Source organism: Jatropha curcas, chromosome 5 (assembly GCF_041381405.1).
Source record: "Jatropha curcas cultivar XTBG-Jc1 chromosome 5, XTBG_Jcur_1.0, whole genome shotgun sequence".
Taxonomy (NCBI): domain Eukaryota; kingdom Viridiplantae; phylum Streptophyta; class Magnoliopsida; order Malpighiales; family Euphorbiaceae; genus Jatropha; species Jatropha curcas.
In genome coordinates, this window is record NC_143155.1 from 19,814,888 (window position 1) to 19,838,866 (window position 23,979).

The 23,979-nt window shown below is 30.8% G+C and overlaps 1 protein-coding gene and 2 long non-coding RNA genes across 6 annotated transcripts; all 3 read left to right on the plus strand.

Moving 5' to 3' along the window:
• Positions 1–1,560: 1,560 nt before the first annotated feature.
• Positions 1,561–3,719, plus strand: LOC149496346 (uncharacterized). Its single transcript, XR_016320798.1, has 3 exons — positions 1,561–1,877; positions 2,659–2,743; positions 3,548–3,719. It is a non-coding gene; the product is annotated as an uncharacterized LOC149496346 (long non-coding RNA).
• Positions 3,720–8,691: 4,972 nt separating this feature from the next.
• LOC149496347 (uncharacterized) lies at positions 8,692–10,856 on the plus strand. Its single transcript, XR_016320793.1, has 3 exons — positions 8,692–9,014; positions 9,796–9,880; positions 10,685–10,856. It is a non-coding gene; the product is annotated as an uncharacterized LOC149496347 (long non-coding RNA).
• A 6,178-nt stretch (positions 10,857–17,034) lies between these two features.
• Positions 17,035–23,484, plus strand: LOC105635686 (Sec14p-like phosphatidylinositol transfer family protein). Of its 4 annotated transcripts, none has more exons than XM_012218759.4 (15): positions 17,035–17,380; positions 18,128–18,220; positions 18,348–18,651; positions 18,786–18,885; positions 19,193–19,459; positions 19,978–20,055; positions 20,130–20,234; positions 20,315–20,364; positions 20,447–20,546; positions 20,928–21,026; positions 21,103–21,210; positions 21,314–21,476; positions 21,685–22,067; positions 22,167–22,241; positions 23,074–23,484. In XM_012218759.4, the coding sequence occupies exons 2-15, from the start codon at positions 18,214–18,216 to the stop codon at positions 23,092–23,094; spliced, it is 1,860 nt and encodes a 619-aa protein (XP_012074149.1). In that variant the 5' UTR covers positions 17,035–17,380; positions 18,128–18,213; the 3' UTR covers positions 23,095–23,484. The 4 variants fall into 4 exon arrangements, with proteins under 4 accessions (XP_012074149.1, XP_012074150.1, XP_012074151.1 ...); XM_012218760.4 differs by having other exon boundaries at positions 17,035–17,334; XM_012218761.4 differs by lacking the exon at positions 17,035–17,380 and adding an exon at positions 17,567–17,770.
• The last annotated feature ends 495 nt before the right edge of the window (positions 23,485–23,979 follow it).

Genomic DNA, 23,979 nt, shown 5'->3' on the forward strand with positions numbered 1-23,979 from the left:
GATAGAAAAATTGTCATGTCCAGCTCCAACCATCAGAGAAATTGTCCGCTTTGGATCAAGTCAGTTCTCTCCTGCACTGTTTTGTCCCGTACGTGAAATGAGGAACTTCTCGGGAGGTCACCCATCCTAGGATTTCTGTTAAGCAAGCATGCTTAACCCTGGAGTTCTTCCAACTCTCCAAGAGAGTTCCACCAAAAGGCACCTCTGATGATTAGTTTTTCCATTTTCGATATATGATTCGATTCATTCATATGTCCCGCATTCCTCTATCCATTGTTAGCTACCAGCCTAAAAGCTAGTCAAGAGTTTTGCTCTACCCGTCCTCTTAGGATTGCTTTGTCGGATCGGGATGCTACAGGCCCACCGGCTTGGCATGGTTCATACTCGAACCATACATCTATTAGAAGGGTCTGGCTCTGATACTAATTTTCACGCCCGACTCCAACCACCAGAGGAATTGTCCGCTTTGGATCAAGCTAGTTCTATCCATACTGGATTGACAAAACTGATAAAGTTTTGTCCCGTAGGTGAAATGAGGAACTTCCTAGGAGGTCAGCCATCCTAAGATTTCCATTAAGCGAGCACGCTTGACCCTGGTGTTCTTCTAACTCTCCAAGTTGTTCTACCAAAAGGTGCCTCTGATGATTAGTTTCTCCCTTTTCGATATCTGATTTGATTCATTCATGTGTCCTGCATTCCTTTATCCATAGCTAGTCTGTCATCCTAGAAGCTAGCCAGGAGTTTTGCTCTACCCATCCTCTTAAGATCGATTTGCCGAGTCGGGATGTCACAAAAATAAATAACTAGTTAATACTAAGAAATCTTTAATATATCATTATAGTGTTCTTAAGAATTGATTATAGTCAAATTCAAATAAATTCTTAATAGCTAAAAAAAAATATTTTCTCTGTTCCACTTTGATAGCAACATTTAATCTTTTCACAAAGAAATTATTAGTGCACATTTATTTTTTAAAAATACATGATGCAGTGTCTAAATTGCCCTTCTTAAAATTAAAATTTCTCATTTAATTTTCTACAAAACACCTAATAAATATGGATAAAATTGAAAAAAAATAGTTAATATGCTCTCAAAATCCTAAATGAGACTTAAAGTGGAACAATGTAAAATACCTATTTGTTGCTATTAAAGTGAAACGGAGGGAGTAAAATTTATTTGACAAAGCAAACAAGTATTATGGTTATTTTTTCTCTATAAAAAGCAAACATATATGTAGTAGTATGGTAAGACAAAATTTCCATAATAGGATTTAAATCCTGAGTAGATTAGACACAACTTCCTAATTAGAATGACTAATTTTGAAATACCCCGAATTTTTATTTTCAAAACATTTTCCAATTTAATTTAACGAACCGACAGCCTGGAAATTGCTATTAATATTTTAGTGCGAATACTATGAGAAATCGAATCGAAAACCGATTGAAAAAGCCGAAACCGGTTGAAAATCGAAGATTTGGGCCGAATCGAACCGAATCGAACCGATTCGACCCAAACCATCTAGAAACATCCTTTTCCCTTTATCTTCAACGCCTATCTCCTTCACTCTCACCATTTCTATGCCACCTCCAGCCCACCACCGCACCACCACACCTCCCTCTCTTCTTCTTTTTCTTCTTCTTTTTTCTTCTTCTTTCTTTCTTTCCTTTTTCTTTCTTTCTTTCCCTTTTCTTCTTCCCTGCAACTGGGTCTGCGTCACTGCCAGCGACTGCAGCAGCTCCAGCAAGCCTCTGACCACCGGATTGCGCCTCTGCCGCCGCTCCAGCGTGCCTCCGACCACCGACAGCCACTGCTCTCCGATCCGGCACACGTGGCAATTTCCGATCTAGCAGAAATTCAACAAAAAAAATTATATTGGGGTATAAATTAATTTAAATATATTTTAGTTAATGAATTTAATTTTATTAATGATAGTTACTTAAATTTAGTTAGTTTACTTTTAATAATTTTAGTTGACTTAGTTAATGTTAGTAAAATTAGTTAATTAAATTAATTTTATTATTTGAAGTTAATTAATTTAGTAATATTAGTTAATGAAATTAATTTTATTACTTGTAGTCAATTAGTTTAGTTAAGTTCATGTTAGTAACGCTAGTTAATTAAATTAATTTTATTATTTGTAGTTAATTAATTTGGTTAATTTAATTTGATAATTGTGAGTAGTTAACAGTGTTATAATTTTAGTGTTGATTTAATTAAGGTAGTTTAAATATAATGTTATTGTAATGTATAATTTGGATTGTGTGGTGATGTTGAGATTAAAGGAGGATGGGAAAATGTTGTTTGATTAATTGCCCGATGGATGGGCCGTATGGATTGAATAATTGTGAAATTGTTGATATTTTAGCAGGTAGATAGTCTAAATTTTAGGGGAGATGCTGCCGAAATTTCGGTAGAAAATAAATTAATTATAGAAATTAAATTACTTAATAGAGATTAAATTATTTATAGAAATTAAAAATATAGAATAAGATTATTAGAGTGATAAATAAATAAGGAAACCCAATATCTGTATCTATAAATATATATATATAGTTTAAATTAATAAATGAATTAAATGACTGCCAAAACTAGAAAACGAATATAAAATAGAATCTTCAAATTTAAAATTCTTACTTAGAATTCTATTGTTTATTATAGAGGTTTATAAAATTTCGAAATGCGAGGACGAAAGCTGGAAGCATGGAGTGATAAAGACAGTCCTTTTAAAGGACAATAAAGAAATGTGAGTAGTGTTAGATAATTCGCTTCATCCGCCTGCATGCATGCATTCACGGCTAAATGTTATCATGCATTATTCTATTGAAGTGCCATATTATGATGCACTATTTGTTGATAGTAAAAATTGTTTGATTACTTGTGCTATGAATATACTGTGCCTTGTTTGTGTGGAATTGGGATGAAGTGGACCACCATGGGTTTGTGAGGACGGTCTGTGATATGGATCCTGAATATGATATGATATTGACCGTCGGCCGGGAAAATGGGAGATCGGCGCCCCCGTGTGCACCTGATGATATGGATTGTATGGAAAACCACAGGATGGCTTCTTGTTGTTGCGCACCTGATAATCTAGATTTGATTGTAGCCCGCAGGGTGGCCTCCTGTTGTGAGCACTTGATGATCTAGATTGGATGGAGACCACCGGGTTGCCTCCTGTGGGTATGGAAAAGAAAAGAGAGAATAGAAAAACAATGAGAGGACTGGTCAGTGAGGATTAGACCAGTTGGCCGTATGGGGGATCGGCTCCCCGGTGCACATGTATGAGAGGGCGAGCCATGTGTGAGGACGGCTCGTTGGGGTTTCAGGTGGTGCCACTGACTAATTTCCACGTGATGTGATTATATGAAGGTGATGATACTTGTGATTGCTGCTGTATTGCCATTTGTGTGACAAACTGCATGATCATATAATTAAACGGTAACTAGATAAAAATATTTAGCTTCTGTGTGATTGTGTGGGGTGAGAGGGTTATCTAACCCTACTCATTGAGTTTGGCGCTCACCCCTGCCTACTATTTTTTTTTCAGGTAATAGAAAGAAATAAAAGCCTTGTGGAGTTGAGACACTTATTGTAGAAGACTTTTAATGATAGAAATAACGATGTAAATATAAAGGTAGAGTTCCGCAATTGTATTCCAGTTGGGTTGTAAATAAATAGTAAAAGTCCATATTAAATATATGAACTGCATTTTGAGTTAATGGGCCTGAATCTATAATTATGAATAGAAGGTGAGATTTAAATAAGTTAGGCTTACTACGGGCTTCGGGGGCCTTAAGCCCACCCAGGTCCTAGGGCCGGTCCGGTCCATGGAAATGGGTCGTGACAAAGGTGGTATCAGAGCCCGGGATTGAATTGCGGAACATAGGAAATTAAATAGAGAACTCCTATGTTGGGATCGGCCGTAACCAACAAAGGAGCTGTAGTCGGGATTGAATTCCATTTTAGTGCCGGTGGACGCATCGTGCACGAGGATGGAAGGAAATCTGTATGAAACTTAGGACGAGAATTAAAAGTACAGAAATAATAGGGAATTATAAAAAGAGTCCGGGTAACTGACGTTTCTAAAATAAATACTTCGAGTTTTGCTAAATCCCCTCCATCTATTTTGAAGCAGAGGATCAGTTGGAAATTGGTGTAATGGTCTGATCACCCAGTACACCATGATTCGACAGGAGACACTGCTTCGAAAATTATTTGAAATTATTTAGAAAAGAAGTCGGAGTTTTAAAGATAATAAGAAAGTAAATTTATTTGAACTACGATTTGAGAAACATGTTTTATTATTTGCTTACTGGAAATGTTTTGAAGTTGCAATTAATTGTTTGGTTTTCTTATTTTGTCGGCATGTCAAAAATTTATCTGATTTTAGAATTTTAATTATTTACAATGATTGCATGTTTGATTAAATTTTTATCATATTGTCTATCCCGAGGACTAAATTAGGCCTATAGAAATTAATACTGATAAGTTAATAATAAATAGTATAGAATATGAATCTGACTGAAAATGTCAATTAAGATATAGATTAAATTCTAGAAATGTTACTGTTAGGGATTAAAAAGTGAAAATGGTAATTTAAATTAAATCAAGGGTTAGAAAAGGAGGATCTAAGACAAATAATCATAATAGACAAGAAATCCTCAATTATTCAAGGTGAAACTTAAGAATATAAAAGAAAATGTTAAATGAATTATGTGCTTGAATGTGAAGAACATAATGTTAACTGAATAGGTTAAATTAATTATAGCAATATAAAATAATGTAAACATGATAAAGAAGCAGGTAAAACTTCCTCTGAACAATTAGTATGAAGGGTAAAATTTTGGGTGTTTTAATATAGAATTAAAGTCGTTAGTGAATAATTGGGCAAAAGTTGTGAAGTTAAAATTTGATTAATATGGAAAAGATTGACTAATAGTTAATAGAAATAATTACAAGCCATGAAATAATTATGAATCTATTATAATAAAATGAGCAATTAGATTGAATCGATAATAGACTTATGGAACTAATGTGTAACTAAGGGATAGTTGGTATAATCTAAAAAAATTAGTAAGGTGAAAGTTTAGTTTGTAATAAATTTATTAGACATTATATAATTAAGATCCTAGCACATGTAGGATACTTAAAGGGCTAGACTAAGTTCATAAATCTATTATAATAAAATGAATGTAGAAGATGGTGAATAACTTTAAATCACAAATGGGGAATGAATGGGGAAAGGAACGTGGATGCTGTAGGAAAGCTTAATAAATTAAGGAAATTAGATCGAGGTGCTAAATAAAATAAAATAAAAGTTAATAAATTTGGAAGAGAATAAAGGTCAAAGATAACTCATAATAATGAAATAGAGATTGAAAAATTAGAATAAAGAAATCTGAGAAGCAATGACCTTAGGATGGAATTAAATTTTGTGTAAAATAATGGTTTTACGCCTTAGATTCATGTACCCATCCTTAAAACTCTTTTACGGATAAGACTTAAATGAGGTTGGGTACACTAAGGAGATATGAAGGATAAAAGAAAGATTAAAATGAATCAAAAGGCTAAAGAATTTGGATAAGACTAGGGGATGTTAAATCGTAGAAAAGCCGATGATGATAATATGGTCAATTAATTTATCTACTGTGGAATACTAGAATAAATAATTAGAAACAAATTGGGAAAGAAGAAAAATTCAGATGTAAGAAATACACATATAAAAAAAAAATAAAAAAAAATATAATGATGATGATAAAATAAATAACTAAATAAATAAAGATAAAATAATAATATAAATATAAATCACTACTGAAAATAACTTTTGGGAAAATTTAAGGTGTGGACCAATCTACTTGAGAGGCTAGTAATAGTGAAAGGAATAGTAATGATGGAGATTAGAATATTCTTGGTTTAAAAGGATCATTTAGGGATGAAATATGTAACATTAGACTGGAACTAGATGATTTCAGGATTGTCCTCGTGGAGATAGACAATTCATTTTTGTTAAATACCAAAAGGTTGTAGAAAATACAATGAGTATTGATTTTCAAACTTCATGAAAATATTTTTATACCACGATTGAGATTGGTTTAAAATAAAAGTAAATGCAAATTTCTATTAAAAGAATTTCAAGGTTTTGTGTGAGTGACATGCCGATGTTTTTAAAAGTGGAAAAGGAAAATTATTTTAAAAGTTTTTAAATAGTCAGTTACCCATAGGATGGTCCACCTAGGCTGTAGTTGTTAACTCATTCGTCGAATTTTTGAATAAACGATTAATCTACCAATTTATATCAGTGAATATTAGTAAATAAAGACTTAAATTGCTCAAAAATCCTTAGTAGACACATTTGATGAAAGGTTTGATATGAGATAACTAGTGTTGTAGACCATTATTATAAATGAACCCACTGAAATAAATTCTTTCTTAAGAAAAAGAGATATGACATCAATAAAAGAAATGAATTTATTAAGGTAGAAATTAACTTGGTATAAGAGATACAAATTAGTGAAACTTTGAAAGAGGTATATTAAGAATTGAAATTTTAATACTATGCCTTTTAGACTACAAGGAATTGTGACAAATCAGAACTAGAGGAAAATTACTATTTAAATCTGAACCTTCGGATAGTTTACTTGATCAAAAGAGAATTATTTAAATTTTAAGAAATCCTTTGGAGTTAATAATAAGGTAAGACTTAACTTGTGACTTGAATTGAAAAATTGGAACTAATGAATTCCTTGTATCTGGTATGACTAATTGGTATTGTGATTATGTATAACTGATGAAAGGAAAATTTCATGAAGAAATTTCCAAGGAAAACTGAACCTATGTGGCTATGGTGATGATTGTTTTGCATTGAATAATATAAATATAATTAGATTCGATTGTGGGATTGGAATATAATTGTGATTTGAGGGGGCTACTGGATTAAGATATGATCTTTGGTTGGAATTGGTTTTAATGATGTCATAATGTGTAATCGCATGAATTTGATAAAGAGAAGAATAAATCTAATGAAAAGAAACTAGTGAAATGAACCGTGAGGTGATTGATAAGAATTTTGACATGTCAGCGGAAGGAGGAAAGACCTGAACTAAGTCAAATCTAGACAATCACATCATGTGGCCTTGTGCTAACCTGAGAAACTAGAGTTGATAAGGTTAAAGGAATAAATTAAAGGAAGTTATAGATACCTTGCTAGACTTAAATAAGAGAGATTAACGAACTAAAGACAGGTGAGATAGATAAGTTGATATTATATTTTAAAACTTTGATGAAAAGCGAAATAATTTGTTTATGTATTATAGATACTAATTAGAGATTTGTTATTAATTCATAATTAAGGCATGAACTGAAGTCTCATATAGAAATGAATAAATTATTTAGTTGACATAGAATTTGACGCCTATTTATTTGATGTACCATTTGGATGGTAAGGTAACATAAAGTTGGAACATAAGAAATTTCATTTAAGACTTTTATATATTGATAGGTATTAGGTAAAATGTAAATAGTTGGGGTAAGTAATAAATGTTAGGATGAAATATTGTTAATGAGATAAATTACTATTAATGATTAATAGTAGATGGAATAATTAAAAAGTATGCTTCAATATTCTTGGGAAGAATTAGTAAGCAACATACGTGAAATAGAGGATTGAAAAGCAAAAGATGTAGTATAGAAGGCAACTTTTAATGATACATGTTAAGATAATTTAAGGAATAAGTGGTAGATGTAAGTAAGGCGATTAAATAGAAAATGTGGGAATCCATATAGAGTAAGAAAACTAATAGTGCAGGGATGTCCTTAGTAAATGAGCTATTTAAATAATTGCGCTAGTGTACCATAAAAATATTATAAGAATACAACTTGTATAAAAAGAACCGATAGAGTGAGTTCGAATAACCCTGCGATATTATAGACAACGAAAATTACAAGAGAATTTTTTTGAAAATTTTGGATTAAAATAACAGTTTTGCAACCTTGATTAGTAAACGATTTAGTCGTAACATATATAAATTAAATGAATCAATTCTTATTATACATAAATTGAATTTTACATTGTTTTGCTTTTGTAAATATTATTACTATTACGCATTTATTGCACAACTCAGTTAATTAAAAGATATTGAATTAAAGACCGATTTTCTAAAGATTTCAGTAACTGTTCGATGATAGTATTGGAGATTTCGGAAATAAAGTTTCTTATAAGCTTCAACTAGGTGGTACTATATAAATTGAATGAAATTTTATTCTAAATATAATAATTGGCGGTAGAAGTACAATCAGAATACCCCACTCGCTGCCTTTCTTCGATCTGTATTTTCGCTTTTGAGCTGTCTCCTTGGTATTGGAAGCCATTTCTTGTAACTTTAAACTTTCCCGTGCGTCCTTTCATATTCTTTCCCACTAGATTCAATTCGAGGACGAATTGTCTTAAGGGGGGGAGATTGAAATACCCCGAATTTTTATTTTCAAAACATTTTCCAATTTAATTTAACGAACCGACAGCCTGGAAATTGCTATTAATATTTTAGTGCGAATACTATGAGAAATCGAATCGAAAACCGATTGAAAAAGCCGAAACCGGTTGAAAATCGAAGATTTGGGCCGAATCGAACCGAATCGAACCGGTTCGACCCAAACCATCTAGAAACATCCTTTTCCCTTTATCTTCAACGCCTATCTCCTTCACTCTCACCATTTCTATGCCACCTCCAGCCCACCACCGCACCACCACACCTCCCTCTCTTCTTCTTTTTCTTCTTCTTTTTTCTTCTTCTTTCTTTCTTTCCTTTTTCTTTCTTTCTTTCCCTTTTCTTCTTCCCTGCAACTGGGTCTGCGTCACTGCCAGCGACTGCAGCAGCTCCAGCAAGCCTCTGACCACCGGATTGCGCCTCTGCCGCCGCTCCAGCGTGCCTCCGACCACCGACAGCCACTGCTCTCCGATCCGGCACACGTGGCAATTTCCGATCTAGCAGAAATTCAACAAAAAAAATTATATTGGGGTATAAATTAATTTAAATATATTTTAGTTAATGAATTTAATTTTATTAATGATAGTTACTTAAATTTAGTTAGTTTACTTTTAATAATTTTAGTTGACTTAGTTAATGTTAGTAAAATTAGTTAATTAAATTAATTTTATTATTTGAAGTTAATTAATTTAGTAATATTAGTTAATGAAATTAATTTTATTACTTGTAGTCAATTAGTTTAGTTAAGTTCATGTTAGTAACGCTAGTTAATTAAATTAATTTTATTATTTGTAGTTAATTAATTTGGTTAATTTAATTTGATAATTGTGAGTAGTTAACAGTGTTATAATTTTAGTGTTGATTTAATTAAGGTAGTTTAAATATAATGTTATTGTAATGTATAATTTGGATTGTGTGGTGATGTTGAGATTAAAGGAGGATGGGAAAATGTTGTTTGATTAATTGCCCGATGGATGGGCCGTATGGATTGAATAATTGTGAAATTGTTGATATTTTAGCAGGTAGATAGTCTAAATTTTAGGGGAGATGCTGCCGAAATTTCGGTAGAAAATAAATTAATTATAGAAATTAAATTACTTAATAGAGATTAAATTATTTATAGAAATTAAAAATATAGAATAAGATTATTAGAGTGATAAATAAATAAGGAAACCCAATATCTGTATCTATAAATATATATATATAGTTTAAATTAATAAATGAATTAAATGACTGCCAAAACTAGTAAACGAATATAAAATAGAATCTTCAAATTTAAAATTCTTACTTAGAATTCTATTGTTTATTATAGAGGTTTATAAAATTTCGAAATGCGAGGACGAAAGCTGGAAGCATGGAGTGATAAAGACAGTCCTTTTAAAGGACAATAAAGAAATGTGAGTAGTGTTAGATAATTCGCTTCATCCGCCTGCATGCATGCATTCACGGCTAAATGTTATCATGCATTATTCTATTGAAGTGCCATATTATGATGCACTATTTGTTGATAGTAAAAATTGTTTGATTACTTGTGCTATGAATATACTGTGCCTTGTTTGTGTGGAATTGGGATGAAGTGGACCACCATGGGTTTGTGAGGACGGTCTGTGATATGGATCCTGAATATGATATGATATTGACCGTCGGCCGGGAAAATGGGAGATCGGCGCCCCCGTGTGCACCTGATGATATGGATTGTATGGAAAACCACAGGATGGCTTCTTGTTGTTGCGCACCTGATAATCTAGATTTGATTGTAGCCCGCAGGGTGGCCTCCTGTTGTGAGCACTTGATGATCTAGATTGGATGGAGACCACCGGGTTGCCTCCTGTGGGTATGGAAAAGAAAAGAGAGAATAGAAAAACAATGAGAGGACTGGTCAGTGAGGATTAGACCAGTTGGCCGTATGGGGGATCGGCTCCCCGGTGCACATGTATGAGAGGGCGAGCCATGTGTGAGGACGGCTCGTTGGGGTTTCAGGTGGTGCCACTGACTAATTTCCACGTGATGTGATTATATGAAGGTGATGATACTTGTGATTGCTGCTGTATTGCCATTTGTGTGACAAACTGCATGATCATATAATTAAACGGTAACTAGATAAAAATATTTAGCTTCTGTGTGATTGTGTGGGGTGAGAGGGTTATCTAACCCTACTCATTGAGTTTGGCGCTCACCCCTGCCTACTATTTTTTTTTCAGGTAATAGAAAGAAATAAAAGCCTTGTGGAGTTGAGACACTTATTGTAGAAGACTTTTAATGATAGAAATAACGATGTAAATATAAAGGTAGAGTTCCGCAATTGTATTCCAGTTGGGTTGTAAATAAATAGTAAAAGTCCATATTAAATATATGAACTGCATTTTGAGTTAATGGGCCTGAATCTATAATTATGAATAGAAGGTGAGATTTAAATAAGTTAGGCTTACTACGGGCTTCGGGGGCCTTAAGCCCACCCAGGTCCTAGGGCCGGTCCGGTCCATGGAAATGGGTCGTGACAAATTTATACTTGATTTAATGTGGATGAAACGTAATTTAAAATTTTTTTAAACATAAAGAATATAAGTAAAATATATTTTTGTAATAATAAAATTAATTATATAATAAAAGATAATATATAATTAAAAAAATAAAAATATTTAATTAAGTTATTTAAATATTTTTATTTTTTCATAAAAATATTTTGTAGAAAAGTTATAGATATTATAACTTTAATTATGAAAACATCATTTTTTAAATGGAAAATAGTAAGGAAACATGATTTTGTTACACAAGAAAACTATGAAAAATAATTTAAAAATTATTGTTCAAATCTTAGTTAAGTTTTGAAAAATTGTAAAACTATTTTTCAATTTCATAACTAATTTGAATACAGAACTCTATTTTTCAAATTTTTAGAAAATTTTTTATAAACAAGTACTCCAACGAACTTTTACAAGTAAACAACTTTTAATATTTTCCTTCTCCTTCCCAATCATAAATATAATTATAGGTAAGTAATATTCATAGAACACTTTCTTAAAAGAAGAAAATAATTTAAATTACAACAAGATGTTCAAGATCTAGCATCTCTTTCTTTTTATGAAAAGTATAGATAATATAAATAAAGGATATTACACGTTGAAAACATTATATATAGACATGTAAAGAAATGTGTAGGAGCAGGAGGTTGATCTAGTATGAGTAATAGATAGATAGTTATATACGTGTGTACATGTGCGTGTATATAAGTAAATTTATTAATTATTATTATCATTATTATATACAAATTAATTAGTTCATGAAATTTCATTTTATTTGATAATTGTCATTTTTGACATTAAATAATATATTAATTATTAATTCAATAATAAATATGAGATAATAAACAGGAACACCATATTTAATGTGAATTACGTTAATCCTTAATAAATAGTTTTTAAACGAAAAGACTAAATAATTTAAAGAGACTATATCTTAAGGACAAATAATTATATTTATCAAATAGAAGGGGGGAAACTATAATTAAGACCAAGCATGAGGGACCAAATAATTAATTATCTTTATTATTATGATCTACTAAAAGAATTCTCTTATATCAAAGAATACGGGAGCACGATTCTTGATTTTCCCGAGGAATGGCACTATGGCAATAGGATTAGCCAATCACCCAGCCTCAGTCTCACTCTACTTTTGCTCCTAAATCCTAACGCAAAGCATCCTCTTCCGCCATCTTTATTTTCTTTTGTTTTCAGGTAAAACGTCCGGTGAGCGGCGGTCCATTATGAAAGCGATTTACCTAATATAGTTTTTTTTTTTTTTTTTTATTCACAGTGTTAGGATTCAAACCATGAAATTTGCTTAAAGGATCCAACTTTTCATCCCTTAAACTTACTGATAGTTGTTTTGCCTTCTTTTCTTTCTTTTTTTTTTAATATTTAATTAAAATTTCTATTTTTTAATTAGTTTTTCATATTATATAAGAATTTCCTCTTTGGTGAGACAATTTTTTATTCGACAAAAATAATCATTTACATATTACCAAAAAAAATCTGCAAATTGACTAATTAATTTTTATATTCTCTTTAATTAAAAGATACAGAATTATGTTATCTGTCACTCAAAAAATTAAGGAAATTTTATTTTTTTTATTTTTATATCTTGTATCCTGACTAAGTAAGCATTCATTAATTATTTTAGATTTTTTTTGAGAAATATTATTTAGATAATTGATAAATGGTAATTTTGATTTGTTTATTTTTTTAAAATTATGTTACCTTTAATAAAATGGAGGGATTATTGTAGATTTTAATTTAAGTGGAAGAGAAGGGACTTCATTTTTCAAAATAATAAAAAGTAGGCATTTCTATGTTGAAATTTATTAGGTTCTATGAGAAGAGCTCACCTCTGTTCCTAAGCTAAGGTCAGGATAGCTTTATTCAGCACAAGAATGCATAAATACGCAACATAGAATTTCATATTCCAATTAGATAATAATAAAATAAAAAAAGAAGCTAGCGCGAGATTCTAAACTAAAACAGCTAAAAAGGTGAAAAATGAACGCTGCCTGCACGCCGTTGCTTTCTCAAAAAATGTATCCTCCTCGCTCCAGTCGGTCCGCTTTTGCTTCCCATCCATTTTAAAATTACTTTTTTAATTTTGACCAAAGTTTAAAAAATAAACAAACATTCCAAAGATTTATGTTAATCAAATTTATTATCAACAATCCTAATTTCCTTTGTCAAACATTAGGAATGAAAGTCAGACAGATATTTTAGGATAACCGATCCATATTTTAGGATAATCATTCCGTTTCGATCATTTAATAAAGTTACGGATAATTATAAATGAGTTTGAGATGAATACGCATAATAAAATTACTATTCACAACAAATATAAATAGAATAAAGACTTTGGATACTCGTTATCCATTTTCTGCTATAATAAACGGTTTTCGCCATAGATATCCACGGATATCCTACCCATTTATTAGTAAAGAATGCATTTTAAATAAGTTCGAATTTAGATAATTGAAATTTGCGGATATCCTACCTCGTTTAAGGATATAAATATAGTTCAAAATTCAAGGGTATTCCCTGCTTCCATCCATAGTCAACATTTTCTGTATTTGATGTAATTGCATAAGGATCAAAACATCATTAAACTACTTCAATTCAAAAAATAAATTAAAATTGCTTAAATTACTGTTTATCAATTTTTAATAATTAATATTTTTTCAATGGTATTTTATTTAATTGTTTCAAACTGGATAACTGATTTTGTATCCACAATTACATTTTAAGTGTATAGTTGGTAAGAATATTAATTTTATTCTTTTTTTAAGACATGTTCGATAATATTAACTGTTTTAGTAAATAGTTATTAACTTTAAAGTTTTTATATTGTCATGAAAACTAAGTTGAATATAATAAGGTACCGTTCAAAAAAAAAAAAAAAAAAGAATAATAAGGTCAATAAAGAAAGATCAGACACACTTGACATAATTAGGAGCACTAGCTCCAATTTTTTCTTTTTATAGATTTATTTTCCAAATAATGTTTTTTTCTTTATTTAGCCTCTTAATCTTAGAGCCTTGTTTGGTAAATCTCTAAGGAGTTTGTTTAGTCCTTTATTTTAAAAAATTCATATATTTTATCAAGTTCATTATCCTATTTTTGTTATCTATTATGTCGTATATTTTAATTAGCTTAATATATTGTTTCACCCTTAATTTTAAGTTTTATTATAATTTCATTATAATTTGACCTTTATACAAATTTCACTTAGAACTTTAAATTTTTATTACAATTTCACTCCAATTTGTCTCTTATACTAATTTCACTGTGAACTTTGATATTTTGTTTTAAGACTTAAATTGTAAATAAAAAATAGATTAACTCTTGATCTTGGACTTAGATTAACTTAATACATTTGTGTAAATGGGAAAATTTAGGTTAACAGTAAGAGCAATCTCTATTATTATTTTTAATATTTTTAAATTCTTTCTTTTATTGATAATAAGTAATATTTAAAAATTAATTATTTGATGCATGAACTCTTTTTTTTTTTTTGAAAAAATAAAATATAAAAAATTATAAAAGCTACTATCAATTTATTTGACTCCAAAACTATTAGAAATTGTAACATTTTTTTATCATATAATTATATTCTTTTTTTTTTAAATTCATATATCAAAAAAATTGATTTTTAAATATTATTTATTATCAATTAAAGAAATAATTTAAAAATATTAAAAATAATAATAGAGATTGTTCATACTATTAACCCAAACTCCTTCACTAACACAAAATGTATATAACTAGCATTCCCTTTGACTAACTAAATTAGTGAAAATAACTGTGATCGAGAGGACTCGAAGTCGAGACTTCCCACTTCTCACTTACGTAAGAAAACCAATCAAATCACCGTCTAATTCGCATTTTTAATATTTCATTGATGGTAATAATAATAATATATTTATGATAGAATCATATAAATGAATATTAAATAATAATATAAAAAACTACAGAGATTATTTTATTTTAAAAGGAGAAATAAGACAATGATTTGGAGCAAGCCATAAAAAAAAAGTTATATTTATATAATTTCATATTCTATTATATTTTAAAAAAAAAATTTAGAAGGATGGAATATGAAAAACTTAATGAGTGAATTTGTAAAAATAAATAAAATGACAAAAATTATAATATAAATACATTAACTTTTATAAGTACGATGAGCTACTATAATTAAATGTGACTCAAAGCTCGAAAAAAAAATTTATGGTTAAATATTATCTAAAAAAAAAAAAAATCACTCGTTAGTAACTTGCAATTTTATTTTGTAATTAACAATGAAGGTTTATATAAATATATACAAAGCATTGACGATGACGAGACACCGTATTAGATTATGAAAGCGATGATGCATTGTTAATGGGATAATGTAACATTTTTTTTTTTTAAACAAATGCCCCTGTAAACTCTAGTCGTGTCTCTCTGGCTTTCTCTTTTTTATATTGAAGAATTTTACGTCGATTTTTTGTTTTTATGACGGTTCGAAATATAAGATGGATTATTGGTTACTTGTAGTTGAAAACTTCAGATCTTCAAGTTCGGATAAATTTCTTTTACCAATAAATCTGATAGTATGACATATTTCTCAATTAAAATTTAGTAAATTAAACGCTTCTGTGCGTGTCAATTGTAATAAATTTCTGAAAAAATAATATTCGAGACAATATTATGGAAAGTTTATTTTATCATCCTATTTAAAAATGAATCAATTTTTACCTGGAAGATTAATTTTTTATGCGAAGATCAAAAACATATCTAAACAGAAGATTTTAATTTTTTATATTTGTATTTATTATTCCTATAAAAATATTATGATGTACTCAAACTTTATTCATTATTAATGAATTGTTAATTTTTCTTTTAAATATTTCTTTTCGTTTTAATTAGTCTTTTTTTTTTCTTTGCATCTAATAAACATTAAGTTTTTTTTATTAAATAATGGAGTTACAAACAAATGAAATCTAATGGAGTTAACATTTCATAAATATTAAATTTTTTTTCTAAAATATTGTGATTACAAACTAATAGAATCTAATGGAGTTATAATTAATAAACATTAATTAAAGAACACAGTTGTAATAATACGGTTAATTCATGAAATTAAAATATAATTTCAATTCATTCGAATTTTTGGTATTAAAAATAAATTTTGCTATACCTTATTCAATTATAAAAATAATAAATCAACAAGCATTTCAATTGAGTATATAAAATTTTAATAAATAAATAATTATATCAGTTGAATTATAATTATTTTATTGTGGTGATAAATATTTCAATTTATTGTTTGGAAATTAAAAAAAATAATAATTTTATCTCTATTATTTGATCAAATTATTTAAATTAAATAAACACAAATATAAAATTATTCCATTTAAATAAATAAAATTATATAATCCTTGTATTCTGTCTGTGGATATATAACTAGTCCATTATAATTTAGAACAAGAATAAACTATTCTAGATATTACAATTTCGTACAGTTTTATTATAATTAACAACAAAAGAATTTCCTTTAACTTATATCTTTAGCCACCGTATTAAAAGCAAATATTATCAAATAATCTTTTAAACAACGATTTTTATATTATAATTTACAAGTAAAAATTTATTTATTTTTTGCTAAAAAAATTATTTTAATTCTATAGTTGATTTGATTTAATTTATTAACAATAATAATGATATATATTAAATAAAATTTTACAATAATATTGGTATATATGGCTCAAAATAACTATGCTACATTAAAAATATATAGTTTATTTTTAAAAATTAAAAATTTACTAATAACTTTCAAGTTAATTTATTTTTAATTTTAAAAGTTAACTCAGACAATTAATTAATCAACAAGACGACACGTAAAGCAGAGAACCACATGAGACCAGCGGTGAATAAATAGGCTGAAAAAGCAAAGCATATTATAAATTATTAATAAAAGAAACAGACAGTATTTAATACTCAAATAAATAAATAATTTTTTATTTAATTTTTTAGAGAGAAACCAAAAAAGCGAACAAACAAACTCCAAACCAAAGGAAAGTAACAGAGAAGAGAAAGAAGGAGAACAGAGGAGAAACATAACAAACACAAACACAATAATTTCAGATCCGTCCTTTTTTTGTTTTTGTTTTTCATTCCTTTTCTCGAGAAAATTAAATTTTCTCGAGAAAAGAAAAATTTTTTTTCTCTCCTCTCCTCTCCTCTCCGTGTTTCTCGAGAGAAATTCTACCTTTACCTGTTTTGCTTTACTTCTCTTCTTCTTCGTCTTCGTCTTCTTCGCGCGTGAATCCATGCGTGTAGGTTTACCTCTTCAGATTCATTTGGAGTTTTTTTTTTTATTCGGTGCGTTTCGGGTTATCATTGAATAAGCTATTAAAGTTGCTCTTATCTTTCTTTTGGTTTCATTAATGGTGAAGTTATGGGTGAGATCCGTACTGTGAGTGTCGGCATTGGTGAGATTTAATGCGGTCTCAGGTTTGAGAGCTTTACAGTGGTATAAATGTGACAAGTGATGGTTTTATGTACCTCTGATTGTAACGGTTTTTTACTTTTTTTTCTCTCAAATTTATGAGTTTTAGAGCTCATTATGGTTCTTTCTTTCGAGGTTTTGATGATGGGTTTATTACATGATCAATGAACTAGTGTAACCCTTTATTTCTTTAGACTTCACAGCATCACTGGTTAACTGAGTTTGGAATAAAGTCCTGAAATTTTTCTTGGTATGTTTAAATGGTGAGAAACGGATAAATTTTGAATTACTCTTTTCCATTTTTTTTCAAGATTTAGCTAGTACAGATCCTTTTATTTTTCAGATATTATCTTCAAGATATTAAGATTGTATTTGTTTAAGTTGATTTTAGAGATTGCTTATCGTGCGAGAGAGTTGTGAGAGATGATAGTCTAGAGAGCTTCGGTGTACATATATTTCTCAATTTAGATTGGTAATTGGTTTTATGTATTTTACGTTTTTCAGTAAAAATTCTGAGGACAGTCGTTTGGTGGATAGAATTTATCAGTCTTGCTGGCACTTTTTCTTCTTTGTAAGTCTTCAGCGTATTGATTATTACTTTCTGGTTTTCTTTGTGACAGTTAAGACCTGCACATATGTCTGCAAGGTTACTGTGAATCTACTTCCCTCCTCAGGAAATTAGGGTTTCCGTCCACATTTCACACAAATGTCAGGTAAGTTTAGCTTTCATAGGATTGATCCTTGAAGTGTTAGTTATGGAATGCATAACTTGGGTATGATGCTTAAGATAATCTTAGACTAATAATTATTGGTTTTTAACTACTCATTGTCTTATTGAAGGCCTAGAAGGAAATGGGTTCAATGATGAAATCAGAGAGAGGAGATCTGATTTTGAGAATTCTGAAGATGAGAGAAGGAGATCGAAAATTGGCACTCTCAAGAAGAAGGCATTAAATGCTTCAAATAAGTTCACTCATTCTCTTAAGAAAAGAGGAAAAAGGAAAATTGATTATAGAGTTTCTTCAGTTTCTATTGAGGATATAAGGGATGAAAAGGAGGAGAGTGCTGTATTAGAATTGCGACAAAAGCTTCTTGAAAGGGATTTGTTGCCTCCTAGGCACGATGAGTATCATACTTTGCTAAGGTCAGTCTGCCATTTTTTTTGACATGTAGTGTAAATCCATCATGAAGGAGGCCCACTGCTTTACCTGGCGGTTGGACAGTACAAATGGCCCATCGTGCATTCACTTATTGATAAAATTATTTTACTCTTTGTAGATTTTTGAAAGCTAGAGAGTTTAACATAGAAAGAACAATCCAGATGTGGGAAGAAATGCTTAATTGGAGGAAAGAGTATGGAACAGACACTATATTGGAGGTATTGAAGTTTATGCCTCTAACTTTGTTCTTCTTGCTTCACTTACGAGTTAGCATGTAGAAATTTACTCTTTATAAGGAGAAGGTTATTTCTAGAATATTTCCTCAATGTAGATGGAAATATTTCTCAATACAAACTTGGAGCTGCAGCAGTAGGTAAATTCTAATTGGGAGCACATTTGTAGCATTTGACCTGATGGTTACGCATAGTCCTATACAGTAGAAATTGTTCCTGTGAGAATTACAAATTTTTTAGTTCTTTTGTCATTCAACTCTAGCTGCATGCTGAAGCAAAACTTAATGCTTAGGATTTTGAGTTTGAAGAGCTGGAAGAGGTTTTGCAATATTACCCTCAGGGTTACCATGGAGTTGACAAGGAAGGCCGGCCAGTTTACATTGAAATGCTTGGAAAAGCTCATCCAAGTAAGCTGATGCGAATCACTACTGTAGATCGATATTTGAAGTACCATGTTCAAGAGTTTGAGAGGGCTCTGCTGGAGAAATTCCCTGCATGTTCTATTGCTGCAAGGAGACAGATATGTTCAACGACAACGATATTGGATGTACATGGCTTGGTATGTTGAATTGCATCCTAGATATGCCTTTTCAAATTGAATTTGGTAACTATAGAATCTTATAATAGAATTCTTGCTACTATTGTATGGAATTTGACACCCAGAAAATTATAGGTAAACTATTCCTGCTCCTTCATAAACTTTGAAGAGCTAAGTGAATTCTGAAATCTGGTATAATAAAATTCTGAATCTAGTTTATTTCTCTAGTAAAGTAGTCTCATTTTGCAAGTTTCTTGGATCACTATTTATGGAGTCAATGGAATTGGGAAAGGATAAGAGAATCAACTGTCTAAGTTCATTGAATTCTGAACTCTCATTTTCAAGTTCTGCAAGAGTCTCACTGTAGAGTTTTGTGATCATTCTTATAAGGTCAATAGCGTTGGTAAAGGATAAGGAAATCAAGTGAATTAGTAGAATGTTGATAAATTTTCTTCATTTATTGGTGACTGGTCATTTATGGTTCTTGCAATGGGTCCCATGCAGAATTTGAACTGGTCATTGATGTTATGTTAAAACAGGGCATCAAGAATTTCACACGGACTGCTGCAAATCTTTTGGCTGCAATGACAAAGATAGATAATAGTTATTACCCTGAGGTATTAAAGGTTTCTAGAAAATGTTTCCAAACTCTGTTTAATTGGTTTCCGAATGTTAACCACAACTTCCACAGACATTGCATAGGATGTATATTGTTAATGCTGGTCCTGCCTTTAAGAAGATGCTTTGGCCTGCAGCTCAGAAACTTCTAGATGCAAAGACTATTGCAAAGATACAGGTGGAGGATTTGATCACAAGCATATAGTTAATTGACCTTTCCCAGTCTTTATTAACTGCAAATGATTTCTTATATCACAGGTTCTGGATCCCAAGTCCCTGCCCAAGCTACTGGAAGTTATTGATGCAAGGTATGTCTATTTTCTGTTAACTCATTTTCACGTTTTTTTTTTCTGTAACATGCATAACTTCTTGCCTTTCTTTCCTTTTCAGTCAATTGCCAGACTTTTTGGGTGGTTCTTGCACTTGTTATGCTGAAGGAGGGTGTCTTAGATCAAATAAAGGTCCTTGGAATGATCCTGATGTGATGAAGGTTGGTAACCAATAATTAAAGTATTTGGCCATTTATTTTACATGGTAAATTTCTTGAGTATTAAAGGGAGATCTTGTATCTTTAAGTTGAACTTGTATTTGGAAATTAACCAATTTCTGTTGGAAAAAATGGTAGAGGAAAGAAAAGATTAGAATATTGACTGAAGAAAACGCAAACTAATTTTTGTTCAACAATAAGGGTATTATACAAAAGATGTAACTTACTTTCAACCTAATTCTTATAACTTACAACTTAAGTTAAGCTAATCCAAAATCTTTAGTTTGCTGCCATCATTTAGTTCAAGTCTACAAGAAAGCAGAATACCAGAAACACAAGGACAGCCTAAGTGTCACTTCTCTAACAATTTTTTACATTTTGTAGCTTGTACATAATGCGGGAGCAAAGTTTGTGAGGCAAATCACTAGAATGTCCAGTGACCAACATAAATTGGACTCACATATTCAGATACGCCCTCAGAAGGCACGTCCATAACTCACATATTTGGGTACTAGTATGTCTTATCTTTGGATATTTGATATTATTCTTTGTTCGTTAGGGAAGAAGTAGTGATACGTTGGCAGCAGAATCAGGGTCTGATATTGATGATCCATCTCCAGTCCATTGGAGTTCTACATTTCCACGTTTGGCCCCCGTTCATGAGGAAGTAAGTTGTCACTCGTGATTCAAATTCACTGTCAGGATTGTCTGCTCACACTTGTGTGTACAGATTTTGTTATAATTTTGTATGTATAATATGATCTTTGAAGGTCAGAGCAACAGATCCAAATGCCTACTACAGTTGTGATGATAGTTTTCCTTTGGTTGAGAAGACTACCCAAAGCAATCTGGGAGTGGAACATTCTGACAATCAATTACTTAACACCAGTGATCTGACGAGCTTTCCCGATCAGACGACATCAAATCTGGAAGGTACGTGTTAATGATATAGGTTTTTTCGTCTAGCATTCTCATATCCAATGAAGTTTGTTGCTAACTCAGTAAGATTGCGAAGATTGTTAGAAATTGACTTTTAGGCACAGTTCTTGCTTCTATGGATTCTGACCTATATTATTGCTGTGTCATATTGTCATCTTTGCAACTTGGATCACAAAATTCATGCCTTGCACTCCAATTTCAGGGGGTCTCATTATGCGTTGGTTGGACCTTATCAAGGAAAAGATTGGGAAGAGACATAATCTATGTGGGGCTAGACTGCTGATGTCATTTGTGGTCAAACTAATTGCTTTTTTCCATAGTTTACCATTTGAATTTTGGAAGAGGCAGAGCAACGTTCATCCCTCTAATCTTATGGAACATAATGCTGATAGTCATTCATCAGCTGTTGAAACTCTGAATGAAGAGTGTGTCCGTCCATGTATGGAGCGTCTACAGAGGCTGGAGAAAGTATTTGAACAACTTAGCAACAAGCCTGGTGCAATCCCATTGGAAAAAGAGCAAATGCTCATGGAATCTCTAGAGAGGATAAAGTCTGTGGAGTTTGATCTTGAGAAAACAAAGAGGGTATGCTTCATTCTACTTATTTTTAAAAGCTTTAGACTTCTGAAAGTGTGACATTTGATACAAATGGTCATGTTATCTATAATTATGCTGTTTGTGCAGTTAGTACAAGCTGCAGTTGTAAAGCAACTTGAGATTGCTGAATCGCTGGACAATTTACGAGAATCTAGATGTCGTGTAAGTATCTATTATTGAATCATATCCATAGTAAATTTCACACCTCAATAAGAGTAGGGGTAATTACCATGTAGTCCCTAGGTTTTGCTCAAATACACTAGTAAGAACCTCAGTTTCAAAATTACACTATGTAGTTCTTGCATTATAATTCCGTTAGACTATAAGGTCCAACTGTTAGTTTTTTTTTTGTTAAGTGATTGTGGAATGTCAAAAGTATCTCTAAAGATAATTAGCATATAGTTACGGTTTGGTTAAATACACTAGTAAGAAACTCAATTTTCATAATTTTACATTATTTAGTCCTTATATAATAATTATCCTTAAATGTATTTTTGATATTTCATAACCATCTAATGGAAAAAGTTAATAATTGGACGTTGTAGTATGACGGAATTATAATATAAAGACTAAATAGTGTAACTTTGAAATGGAGGTTCTTACCAGTGAATTTGACAAAAACTTGAGTGATGTGAGTTTTGAGACTTCCTTAGCCCATATTGAGGTTACTATATCCCAGGTCTTTAATTGATATGATCTAAACCCTCATTTTCAACATCTCTGTTTGCCTTCATTCTCAAAATGAATGAATAAATAAATCTGTGATTGCCTTATATCATATTAAGTGTAACTCATAGTTCAAATATTTTAAATCCCACTAAAGGAGTAAGTCATCATTATCAAAATATTCAATTTTCTTCAGAAATGAATTCATAACAGAATTGCTTCAGAAATTGAAGCCAACAGCCAAACCTGCAAAATGTTCACATCTGTAGTGTTCTTTCTAAATTATTTTCCTTGGTGAATGTAACACTGATATAGATTCTTCTTGCAGCAAAGAAGATTGTTCTGTTGAGTACCTGAAGTATAACAATGGTACTAGCTAGAAATTGGGGATAACAAGAGATGGATTTGCACAGATTGGAACGGCGAGAGCATCAATGTCACAATAATACTTTTCTGAAGAAGCAGGGGCAGATACAACCATTTTTTTTTTTTTTTTCCCTAACATGAGGTGGATGACTGCTGCTCTTCTCCCTCTCTTTCCCTTTCTGTCAATCCTTTTTCCTTCAAATCTTTTAGTCTCCTCTTACAGTTGGTACTTACAGAAGTTACAGTTAGCTGAGAAGTAACTAGTTCTGAACTTAGAGTTTCTTAACAGTGTAGAGAAAAGAACAACAAAAGAGAGTAAATGAAATGCGTTATAACCGAAGCATATTTAAATATATATATATATATTTATATACTTTTTTCTTCTTCCCTTTATTTTTTTGATCAAGTTAAATTTTGTCTCCAGTAATAAAGTCACTTCCTTGCTCATGATATTTACTTTAATGAACTCTGTCTTCCACAAAATAAACAGAACAAAAAACTATTGAACATCTATTTTATTTTTTTATGTAAAATTAAATATCATATCAATAGCCCATTTTTTTAAACAAAAAGTTATCAAAAGACAACTTTAATAGAAAAAATCTGCAGAAAGTTAAACTCTGGAAGATGAGTATACAACCAACCCTATGGTCCTATGGCGCCAGCAATCACCACTAGCTTCATCTCCTATTGAAACACAACAATATTAATATCTATAAGGAGCATCTAATGAATGCCTTTGGGTTTTCCAATAATTATAACTTTCCAAAAAAATACAAATTGCATACATATCAATGAGAGTACCATTCAAGTCGTTACTTACCATCGTAGCCCTAGTTCTGTATTCCCTCTGTCAATAAATATTAAA